Consider the following 12349-nt stretch of genomic DNA (forward strand, 5'->3'; position numbering starts at 1 on the left):
ACTGCTGGAGCAATTTACTTTTTTACACCACTGACCTGTAGACTCACTTTTCAGAACGAGTGAGATCTGTTGCTGCAGCTGTTAGGTTTATGTAACACGACTTCCAACAAAAAAAACCAAACAACATGAAATACAGCACTTTGCTGCTGTTCACTAAAGCCAGGTAGTTGATTCTGATGGGGAATTCTTACTACTCCTAACAGCTCTGTGATTCTTTGAAACAAGGTACTTGCATTAAATAAAAAGTGACTCTATTTGCATGCACAACAAAAAGGAGAACAAGTGGTGGTTGGGTTAAAAGAGCAGCATCAAAAGTTAATATTATTAGGATTTTTGCCAGTGAACTGTTTACAAAAGTGAGGGTCAAATGGGGATGGTATGGTCAAGGGTTTCAAAACTGTAAGTTTTTTGTTTGTTTGTTTTAAAGCATGCGAATTTAAAGCTTCCAAACAGAAGAACAGACAATGTTTTCTGTTTAGAAGTTCACACTACTGAAAAATCAAGCTGCTACCTTGAGAATAAACCCCCAACAGCAAAGCCTAAGGTTAAATCCTGCACTGGAAAATATCTCTGCCTCAATATTGTTTTTCAATTACCCAAATGAGCTTATTCAAAACTGAGCATTCTGCCTCTGCATACACTAATCCACCCTTAAGTCATGCTTAAGCAGAAGTACGTCAGCTCAGTCCAGAGGCAGTTCAGTGACTTTTACAGAGTAGCACTCTTCAGCAATCAAACAACTGCTCTGTGTGCTCCTGCCATCCCAGAAAGCTGCTCCTGCCATCAGTCCTGCCTCACACCTTTCTGCAGTTCTCCAACCACACCTGACATTGGTTGAGACTTCACCACCAATTGCCCATATAATGCTGACAGTACCCCATGCATTTTACTGCACCACTGTTAATGTTAATAGGAACACAATGTCTTACAATCACAAGAATGGAGAAGCCAAGGTGTCTGCTGCCACAAGGCTGCAGTTTCCCTGTTTAAAACAGGGTTGTTTTTAAAATATATATATATGATTACAGGAGGTGTTTATATCAAGATTCTAATTCTAGTTCATGCAACAGAAACAGTGATTAGTTAAATTCTTCTCTGAAGACTTTCATAAAAATTTGTTGCAAGGTTCTTTTAGGAGCCACTGCAAAAGAGAGATAGGAAGGCAGAAATCACAGCATGTCCCAGCAGGAAACATCAGGACAGTTACAAATGAGAAATAAAGTAATAAACTAGTTTCTGTTTCTAAAATTGGCATGTTACTGTTTTAAATGAAAAGCTAGAGAAGACATATTTAGCCATCTTTGGTTAGTGGGTTGGAAGTTGGAACACCAGGAGTGTATCCATCAGTTTGAAGGTGTCTTGTTGCTATCAAGCCTTTTTGCTCAACTCCTTCACTGAAGCCCAACTTCCAAACCTTCATCCAGCAGATGCAATCTGGAGCAGTGCTCAATCAGAGGACGACTCCAGAACCATGACAGGAAGACAGCACCAAACTAGCTGACACTATTCTCCATGTTGAAACAAATCTACAAAGTCAAACAGATCAGATTAGAACAGGAAAAGTCCCTAGATAGTTCCTATTCCATTTTACTTCAGTCATAGCAAGGTGCACATAAAAAATCCAAGTCTTTGTATGAGTTTTAGAGGCAATCTCAGTTATGTCTTGAATATCTCTCAGCACTGCAGATAAAATGGTACGGCTCAGTTAAACTTTGCCAGTTTCTAAGTAAATGCACTCTCAGTAGAAGTGGGGCTGGAAAAAACTAAACAGTTTTACAAAACTGTAAAGCCTCCTTTGACAGCTCTCCTGAATGCTCCTGATAGCTGAGGAGGAACATTTAAAAGGAACATTTTTAGTTCAAGAGTTCCTGAACATTTTTCTCTACAACTCTATGCCACATCCTTTTGCTTTTACCTTGTCCACCTTCCGTCCCTCTATAATCAGTCTGATTGCAAACTGATTGTTTCCAAGTTTAGCCTCTGCTCTGCCCTAGAAATGACGTACTGTGGTGCGGTGTTCCTACACTGCACCTCACTTGGGCCATTAGCTCAAGAAAAAAAAAAGATAAGAACACTACACTGTTCCAGTATGTCTTTAAATCATGTTTACAAATGCAGCTTTCTGATTTACCCTTCTGTTTACATCTCATGCAAAGAAGCAGAGACAAGAATGAACTGGAAGCGAGTCCTTCAATTATTGCGGATTTAAAGCCTCCAGTAATGACTATACTTTACAGACTTTTTTTGCAGCTTGCTTACACACAGGGATTTTGACAGCTATTCTGTAAATACACTCTCCCACCCACTAAGCTCCATTGTAAACTACAAGGAACAAGCACAGGGTCAGACTTGAGCTCTTTCTGTCAGCCTTATTCTCCTTATCTCAAAAACCGGCATCTGAGCCCACCTCCTTGTGCACTATGAGGCAGATTTTAGCAGCTACCACCTGGACAATCTTCATGGGTGTGTGTGGACACGCTTTTCTGAGGACTGCAGATCTCAGGGGTGCAAGAAGCGACAGCAGGAAGAAAAGCCCCTCATCAGGAAGCCCCTGACCTCAGGACTCCCTTTGTCACACCTTGCCACCTGGTGCTCAGCACTCAGTTTGGCAGCCATGGGTTCATCCTGAATTAAGGAGTGCATGGCCAAACCCTTCACAGCCCTGCACCACAATGCAGGGGAGTGGCAAGGCCTCTGTTTACAAACACCAAAATAGAAATTGCTGCAAATTAAGTGCCAGAGCATTTCAGACACTGACAAGTTCTGTGATGCATTCTACTTAGCAATTAAAGGCTGACTGCACAGAGCTGAACCTGTTCAAATCCCATTGAAGTTCAGCTGAGAGGTGAACCACTGAGTTCTGAAACACAGCCTAACTACTGCAAGCTCCTCATCCTACAAGATCACACAGAAATCTTCTGGTTTGAACAACCGTCTAAGGCCGTGTAAGAAGTAGGATGGCAATAAAAACAAAAGCTGCCTGCTTGGCCACTGAGCTCTCAGTCCCCTGCCCTGGATGGGCAGCATGCCCTCAGCTTACTTCACAAACCATTTGCAAACAATATCTTGCATTCTTTAATTAAACCTTGTAAATAAAACAATATTAAAAATACTTATTGTACATCCACATAAGCTCGGCACTTCTGGAATAGTTTTCAGAGCCTTTGCTTGGACAAAAAGAAGAATACAAATTCACAGATTCAGTTTCTGCTTTTCTCAGTGTGCTAGCTATCAATAGAGCTCTTTTGCATTAGTAATTAATTTTAGTCAAATAAGGCCCACTTTATTTATTTGAAACTTGAAAGCTTTCAGAAAAGCATGCTTTCCTGACCTACAAAATAAAGGCTTTGAAGTACCTGATGAAAATCAGCTTACCACTGTATACAACTGAGTCATCAGTCGCAGAAAATACTGCGATACATTACCTGCCTTTGGAAATGAAGGAGGACTGCTGGTGATGTGCATTACTTCTCCAAAATGGGAACAGTGCTACCTTCCTCCCATAAATCAGAAATAGTCATTTATTTTAAATGCATTATTTCTGCTCTCACAAAGTGTTTAAGCTTCCTCATTTTTACAAGACTTAAATCACATTTTTATGCAACTATGCAGAAGGGTCCCACATATTAAATACAGCCAGGAAATAATAACTTGAAAACTATACTGCCACCAACCATGAAATATAAAGAGTATGAATATAAAGAGCCCAATATGAACGTTTTCTACAGCTCACTCTAATTAAGCTTCCTGAGTTATTGGAAGCTCAAAGCATGGTCAGCAGGTTGATCAGGAATGTTTCTGAACTCAGGGCTCAGATAATCACACCTATCAAAGAAGTTTCTTGCACTGGAAAAATACTTCCTCAAGCATTAGAAATCACTGATATTTTAAGAGAAACACCAATTAAATGTCAATTTAGACAGTCTAAGCTCCCTTTCTCAACATACAGAAGCAAATACGAAACATAATCACAGTTTTTGTTCCAGTTCTTGAATACTTGCAGTGAAATCATGATAATTTCCACGCTACCTAATTATGTCATCACAAAGATTATGGCTTTGAGCACTGAGCAGCATAACACTCCAAAGCAATAAACATGCAAATGTCCACAGCAGTACAGAAATATAGAGAAGTATCTGCAGTAACAGTCTTACTGCATGCATAAGTCATAACTGGTTCACCAAACAACTGAACTGTATGGAATGGACTGCAACACTTTCTAACCCAGAAGCACCACAAAACTGACTGATGCACAGCTTTTGTTTAAATCACCTTTTATTGTTAAAGGCATTTGGTTTCAGGAGGACTTAGACCTATATGCAGTGAAAGTAAAGGGATGAACATAAGAGGAAAGACAGGCTCCTGGTTGTTTTGGCACAGCAGCACAGAAATCAGTACCTGTCACAGAAGGGAGGATTAAAGTATGCTTTTTAACAGGAAACCAAAGGTTATGAGCATTTTTCCTTACTCTGTGGGACACTTTTTCTTTATTATTAATATTTCTTCATTATTCACTCTGAAAATTCACCCTGCTGCCATCCTCAAATCTCCAAGCAAGTCTGGGACACCACGAGCAGCATTATTTCTTCATCATCAAACAGACTGACCTTAAAGACTATTTCTACATTTCTTACACCACTGATCAAACATTCCAGGCAAATGAAAGTCTATTTTAAGTCATCTTTAAAACAAAGCCACCTCAAGTTTCTTGCCTTCTGGAAACTCAGGTGCATTCATCGCCTGCACTCAGCTGTTTGCAAGGATTGAGGCTTTCAGACATGTAGAAGTGCAGTGCACAATAAAAGCTCATCAGTGAGCCAAGGGGTAAAGGAGAGCAATCCTTCACCAGAAACACATTCATCAAGTAGCTCTTAAGAAACATTACCTACCTGCAAGCTGATAACATTAATCAGGCACTAAGCAACCAAAGGCACCAATAAAGCCAATGTCAACCCAAGAGGCTGCTCGTAAAAGACAGCAGAGTAATGAACTGAAGTCACAAGTCCCATGCATGAGGGGGACAAGGAGGAAAGCACCAACTTTGTAGGGTCAGCAACTCTCAGCACTGCTCTGTGACCAAACCCTGTGCGAGGATCCCAAATCCACTCAGCCCCAATGCCACAGCAGCGGTCTGTAAACAAATTTGTAGACAACTTGGAATGACGGATGGTTTTTCAGAATCTTTGTTACTAAATCTTCAAAGAAATGAGGTGGGTTACTGTGGTGAGTGAATTAAAAAGACACATTTTACTTTTTAATCATAAAATCTAACTTCATTTCACTCTTAACAGGAACTACCAACGGGATGTGATGTGAGCCACCTCCGCAGCGGTGGAAAAAAGCACTGAGAAACAACCAGAGGTTGCAACCCTGAATCTAAAACAAGTTCCAGGACTTGAAGAGAAGTCAAACCCTCCAGCTTCCTCTGTGTGCCATGGTTTTGTCTCCTTGTATAGGCTACAGGTTAGCTAGAAAACTGACTGACCAAAATAACCTCTGTTAACACTACATAGAGAAGTATTTACTGAGAGGACATGGGAAAAGACCGCAGATGGGAAGGTTATGCAGCAAGGTTCCTTCATTTCTGGCTGACATCTGACACAAGACCTATGCAGCCTATAGGATAGCAACCTATCCTAAAACCCAGAATTACATCAGTCCTAACACAGATCTTAGGTAAATAAAATGTAGTCCTAAAAAAAAAAAAATAATAATAATAATACTGAATACATATTATTCCCCAGCCCCATCTCTCTCAGTGTTTCACAACATGTTTAACACAAACTCTGAATATCAGATCCTCTGTTCCCTATATTTACAACATTGCTGTAGACTATTTTAAACTGAGACATCTAACTAAGAAACAAACCCAGACTGAAACTCTGCATGAAATAATTTAATTAAATATCTTCACTGTTCCCAATGTGTTTAGAGAGGCAGAGTTGAAGAAGCTAAATAATTTAGGGGAAAATAAATTTCTTATGCCATCTTCAGACCTTAAACAGCTAAGCAAGAAAGCTGTTGATAATGAAAAGTATTCTGCCGCATTTAATAGCACTTTCATCTGTAATTTTCATAGATATCTGTGTTATCTTTACCTATCACTTATCTATAATTTGCATATGTAATCTTTCCCATAACTGTAATTTCCCAGACAGTTTCATACCAAAATTATGTAGAAGTTCCTTTTTTTTTTTTCTTTGCAAGGCTGTAGCTGCTTTCTTGGCTGCCACGAAATCAGCAGATGTCAAATTAAGCTGTTTTTTTTTGCCCATGGATCCCTCAGAGGAAGAAAACCAACCAAAAAAAAAGCAGCATTCCAGTGACTTGTTCCTGGCTTTTAATTTGCAGCTTCAGATTTTTTAGTCAAAGGTCTTGAGCAAGAAGACAACTCCACCAAATATAATCAAACATCTTCCTAACTTTTCCATCCCAGGCAATTCCTACAAAATTTTCACATCTCCCAAAGAATTTAAGAGGATTGGAATTAGACGCCAAAGCAAAGTAACAACAGTCAGTCATCTCTGTCATCCTGATACAAACTGAGACTTTTGTTCATTGCTTATATTCCTCAGTCTATCTACCCCTATAATACCTTGCTGTTTTTCATCTTTCTTTTTTTCATTATTGCTCCCACGATTTTGCTTATTGCTCCAGCAGTATCATAAGCACATGTTGTATGAATGCACGTTTGAAGTTGCTGCTACCAATGCTCTCAAAACATCTATCCATTTCCAGACAAATAAAATCATCCCATTTAGAATTTAATCATTGAAAGCAAACAAATGTGCAAAAAGCCACTTGCTCTACATTGAGTTAATGCCCACCATATCCTGAAGGTCAATATTGCATCTCGCCCACCTTCCTTAAGACAAACAGGACTTATCACAGTATTCCATCTTAACTTCTCCTCTTAGTTTGATACCTATACCTACTTTTACCTGGTTAAAATAAGATCAGTAGCTCACTACTAATTATGGATCAATGCTTAATTACCATTCCCAAAGTTACCATCATAATCAGTTGTGGTGATAACCTGACTCCTGCCTGCATCCTGTATTTTATTAAAATGCTGAGGTGGGAGATGAGCATTCAGCTCTGACACACGGATGGCTACAAACTGGCTTCATCAGCAGAGAATATTAAGGAACGGAATTTTCTGTAGAAAATCCTTAGGGCATATGCTTAAAGCTGCAGATTATAGTCTCAAACATGCACAGAAAGATTGGACTGTCTCAGGCAATAATGAGCTGCTTGCTGCAGGTGTGGACCACAGCAACAAAAGAATAAATCAGGAGGGGTTCAGTAATCCCAGAACTGTCCCATTAAGTGCCTCCTCAAGACTTCCAACTACAAATGAATATTCAAAACAAAAGGGGAAAATTATCTATTCTTAAGAAACAACCAAAATTCAAGCACTTCCATGCACACCTCACTTTATTCCCAAAAGAACATCACCATCTTCCCGCATCCCTCAGAGCATCCCTGTTGGTAGTCAGAGTAAATAAAACTGGAACAAAAAAAATAAGGAATTGCCACACACACTGACAGTATTCCAAGGAAAAAGAATAGGAGGAAAGAAGAAAATTCCTCAGACCTGTAAAGGAAACAGAGTTTATCTACTAACACCTCAGGAGGCTGAACAATGAAAAAAAACACTTGCTTTTATAGGAAAAAATTTTGTTAATCCTAAATGTACCTAAGCAAGGTATATCTTTGAGTGAACTGGTTGGCAGATCAGAAGATGGAAGAGTTTACTGGTCCATGGCCAGGTTTAAGAACATAGATGTCCCAGGCAATTCTCAACCACATGCCATACTCATGAAGCCCATCCTTCCTCAGCTCACTGGCCCTATCCTCTGAATGTACTTAGATGAACTACAAAGAATGGCCAATAAAAATGGCAAAATCCTCCAACGAGGATTTTCTAACTGTGCTTGAGGGAACTGCCAGGAAGGAGTGGGCCAAACTTCTGCTGCGCATTGGCATTTCAGTGCTGCTTACAGTTCAGAGAGGATCGTAGTTTTTTGTTTGTTTGTTTTAATATAAGCACACACAAAAACTATTGCTTGTGGAAGTCAGGAGGCTCATGTAATGCCTGCCTCTAAATGTAAAATATTAGAAATTATAGTGAAACTGACAACCAGGGAAAGCCAAATATAGAAGCAGACTGAGCCTTCAAGAAGCTTTCAACAACTTAACAGAAAGTAAAGAAAAAAGCAAGATTTCTGGCACATGAGTAGCTGCTGAAGTCATAAATTACAAGTTATTGAAAATAATGCTTTCCCTTGCATGGAAGATCATTAACTCCACTTACAGCTGATAACTGCTTAACAAAGACAAAATTTCCTCCATTCAGCATTAACGAGGCTTCACAAGTTATCAAGTTTAGGAACTGAAGGCATCTGCAGTGAACAATCTTGACTATTTTTAACCCCTACAGAAATCAGTAGATTTTAAAGCAGGAATATTCCTGCGTCCAATCATTTCTTTCTTACTTTAAAATATTTTCAACATGTGTGAAATTTGGAATTGTTACGGTAGGACTGAGGACGAGTTTTGAAGGCCAGCATAGGGCTGTATAATGCACTAACTATTATCTGACCATTGTATTAGAAAATTTGAGAGTTACCTTAAGCATTTTATTATGATTCTGACTTAATTGTTCCTTATTTATATTCATCGCTGAAATTCACTGCATCTGAAGCTATTTTGAAAACACAGCGTTCTCCCAAAGGGCTGAATCCAACTCCCATTCAAATAAACAGCCTTCAACGGAGCCTATTTGTTGCTAGCCAACAAGATTGAATTCTGCTGCAGAAAGGTCCCTGGAGCGTTTGTCACAGCTCTTTACAAATACTGTTCCAGTAAGAGCAGGTCTAAATACGCTTGTCCACAAGCACTGCAGACAACTGAAATTTATCTTTTATCTTCTTGAAACACTTGGTCAGATTTAAACTCCAAGAGCAAAAAGAACTGAATCCACGAAGAAGGGGAAAAAAAAAGGGAAAAAATAAGTTATAAGAAGTTAAAGAGACAAAGGGAAAGCTGAAGGATGATAAAATATTTTCACGTGATAAGATCAAGCACCATTTATTCCACAGTTAAAGTTGCAGAGAAAAAAAAATGCCTCTTCACATAGGTTTTTATGAGTGCACACAATCAAACTTCTTGAAATCCTTGTTTCAACATAGCTGTGAGCAGCACCAATGGTTTTGACGTGAGCAATTCTGCAACCAAGTGTATGAATACCACTCCTACCATCAGCCTTATGAGGAAAGATTTTGAACCTCAACAGGCATCAACTTACACAGGGTTATGAAAACACCAGAAGGCACTGGATCAGAAACAAAACCAATCTGCTGTGCTCCTGCCTGAGCCTCCTGGTACCAGAGCTCCAACAAACTGCTCCAGCAAACGCTCAGCTGGTCGCAAGTCTGAGGCTTTCCCAACATGAAATAATGGAGGAGAATCCCAGAAGAAGTATTTTTAAAAAATATAAGATTATTTCTTGCTGTGTCAGGCTTTGAGGACAAAACAGATCTTGCTGTTTTATAGTAAATAAATCAAATTATTGGTGCAATTTCCAGTCAACACTAGGTAGGAAATGGGTCAAATGATAGCAGTTTTATCAATGAAAGGCCTCTCTCACATTCCTCATCTTGCTACTTTGTAGCACCACACAATGCAGACTCTACACCAGGAGAAAGGTTTGTAGTTTGATACCATCAAAGGTAAAGGATAAATCTATGATGCAACATTGCAAAAATGAAGACCTTTCCAATAGAAAAAAAATGTTTTACTTGGAAAAAAAAATTGACTCATTGTTACACTGGAAAGAAAGGGTTCTTGAAAACAGTCTGTAGGAAGGAGCATAACCGGAGAGAAGCTCTTACTATCTGATAGCTCAAACACAAGAACATGTCATTCACAATACAAGTTCAATAGCACTATTTCGTAAGTAACAAACAAATTCAAGAAGCTGACACATTAACATCTTAGTAATTTTGAGAATCTGAGCAGATACGCCCTATAAAAGCTGTCCCAATCAGGGCTCTATAGAATCAAAAAGAAGCTGCTTATGGGAGTGGTATTGTAGGGTCAGAGTCATCTGAGCCATTATGACAGAAACACATCTTCAGCATAACACATGAGCACCAAACACTGCTGGAACTGACAGGACTGCCAGTCAAGACACAGATTTAAGTGTGCACGTGCAAATATATGAAATAGATGTGCAATAAACCAATTGCTCAACTGCACTGAATTCCACTGTACCCACCATCAGAAAACCAAGGTTTCCCCAGGCTGAAGGGCAGTCCTTATGAAAGGTACACAGTGTAAATCCTGCCAGCTGATGGCACACAGCCCCAACCACCCAGCAACAGCACCACGCAGCACTCAGCTCCAAACCAGCTTTGTTACCCCAGGAGGCTTTTGCTTTTAGGAAAACACTCAAGAGCACAGACCAAAGAAGACTCCTGTGCAGTTGCTGATCTGCTAAGAAAACAAAATAAAGGGGAAGGCACCAGAACTAACCCAAATGTATGTATCTCATTTCATCTTCAGCACTTCTGCTGTTTTGTGGCAGAGCTGAACCAAGGCCTCCTGCCATCAGCCCAGCAGAGCCCCAGCCCCAAAGAGGGGAGCCAGAGCCACCAGCAAAGCGCAGCTGCCCCAGACACCGCTTAAACTTGCACTACGGAAGCAATCAAGTGACTGCTAAACGAAACTAATGAGGAGCACCAAAAGGCCACGCGAGTTCCTCCCAGAGACCGATTTAAGCCTCGAGCGCCTCAGGCAGAGCCGCCCTCCGACCCTCTGCTGCTCCCAGGACCTTCGCCCCGGGCCAGCGAGAGGGGCGAGTTTGCTTGTTCCTAATGCTACGAGCATGTTTGTTTCTATCACTACACGTTTGTTTGTTTCCAGCGCTCCCAACGCAGCGGGGTTTCAGGCTCAGCACAACCTGAGCAGCCACAGGGGACAGCCAGAGGAAAGCAAATCTCTCTCCAGCCACGGGCTGAGCTGAGCCCCGAGCCCAGCAGGAGCCCGAGAGGAAACGCTCCTAGGGACGGCCAGCAGCAGACAGAGGGACGGGGAGCAGGGCGGCTTCTGCAGAGGCTCCCTCCTCAGCAGGACGCGGCGGCCAGGGCTCACTCACCGGGAAGCTGCCCCGCAGGCGGGCGGATCGCAGGGCCAGGTCCCGCACGGCAGCGCCCGCCCGAACGCTCACGGGAAGCGCCATCTTGACCGCGCAGCGCTCCCTCCCGCCCGCCGGCCGCTGTCTCCGCCCTGCCCCGCTCCCCGGGCGGAAGCGCTGCGCGGTCCCAGGGCTCCTATCCCTCCGTAGGGGAGGAGATGGGGAGGGACGGGCACGGCTCAGGGCAGCACCGAGGGCGCCCGGGAGGACATCTTGGAGCCCGGCGGGAACGGTGCAGTCACCTGCTGCAGGTACCGCGCTGTCTGCACTAGTTGTTCTCGTGCCTCAAAGCACTCCTTTAATTATTACCTTTTAATTAACTCTTGCTGATAAGCCCTAATAAGCGTGGCTGGAAGCCTGGGGACTCTTTGCAGTCTCTTTCGTTCGAACTCCAAGAAGAGCCTCAGTTTGCGCTTCGCCGATAGGTGAAACCTCTTTAATGCCCAAACTGAGGTGCTGAATTGCAGCCCTCCTGCAGGACGGTACAGAACATCAGGGTCCTGGTAGCTCGTCACGTGGAAATAAAGTCTAACGTAGCCGTTCCCAGGCACAAAAGTGAATCCCAGCAGCTGAATTTAATGAAAACGCCTCATTGCATCCACGTGGGGATGGAGTGAGCACAGGTGTGACGTGCCTGCATGGCTGGGTCTTGGCAAAGGTCCTGCATGAAGCCAGGTGTGTTTTTGGGTAACAATCCGTGCTTGTGGAATGTACAACAGCTCAGATTTTCACCTATATGAAAGAATGCAAAGTTTAGCACTGTAAGAAGGCACAACAGTATTTGTTCAGTGTTTGGTAATGAAAGGAGGAATAAAATTCTAATGTAGGGTGTGAGTGGGAGCAAAGGAGAATTCTGCTGTCACTGCTTAGGGCTTGTGCTCCTAAATACGGCCTTAAAAAAATCAGGACTGAACATCTTTAGATGAATTTAATCAGGAAATAAATTACACTTCTATTAGAAAAAAAAATAATCTGCAATTTCATAAAAACAGAAATCTGGGAGAAGCTGAAATTGAACAGTTTTGTCTTTGTCTCAACAATTTAAGTAATGTAATATGTTTCAATAAAGAATCTGAAGATGCAGCTTTTTGATAGCATTGAGCAATAATGTGTGGCTTCCAGTATTAACCTGTGTATTACTGTGTGCTT

General features: G+C 41.5%; 2 protein-coding genes across 3 annotated transcripts in view; one reads left to right on the top strand and one right to left on the bottom strand.

Annotated features, from left to right (window-relative positions):
• The window catches only part of SUCLG2 (succinate-CoA ligase GDP-forming subunit beta), a 101774-nt gene extending 90478 nt beyond the window's left edge, over positions 1–11296 (bottom strand). Inside the window, exon 1 of the mRNA XM_052679232.1 lies at positions 11162–11296. Within this exon, the coding sequence (XP_052535192.1) occupies positions 11162–11245 (84 nt within the window). The 5' untranslated portion in view covers positions 11246–11296. The remainder of the gene's footprint in view (positions 1–11161) is intronic.
• Positions 11297–11367: 71 nt separating this feature from the next.
• The window catches only part of TAFA1 (TAFA chemokine like family member 1), a 292708-nt gene continuing 291726 nt past the window's right edge, over positions 11368–12349 (top strand). Inside the window, exon 1 of one of the 2 annotated variants that reach the window (XM_052679234.1) lies at positions 11368–11451. The gene's annotated coding sequence lies outside the window, so the exon portion shown is untranslated. Of the gene's footprint in view, positions 11876–12349 lie in introns of both variants that reach the window. The other variant, XM_052679235.1, reaches the window with a different exon arrangement.

Source organism: Tympanuchus pallidicinctus, unplaced genomic scaffold, assembly GCF_026119805.1.
Source record: "Tympanuchus pallidicinctus isolate F22 unplaced genomic scaffold, pur_lepc_1.0 scaffold17, whole genome shotgun sequence".
Lineage (NCBI taxonomy): Eukaryota > Metazoa > Chordata > Aves > Galliformes > Phasianidae > Tympanuchus > Tympanuchus pallidicinctus.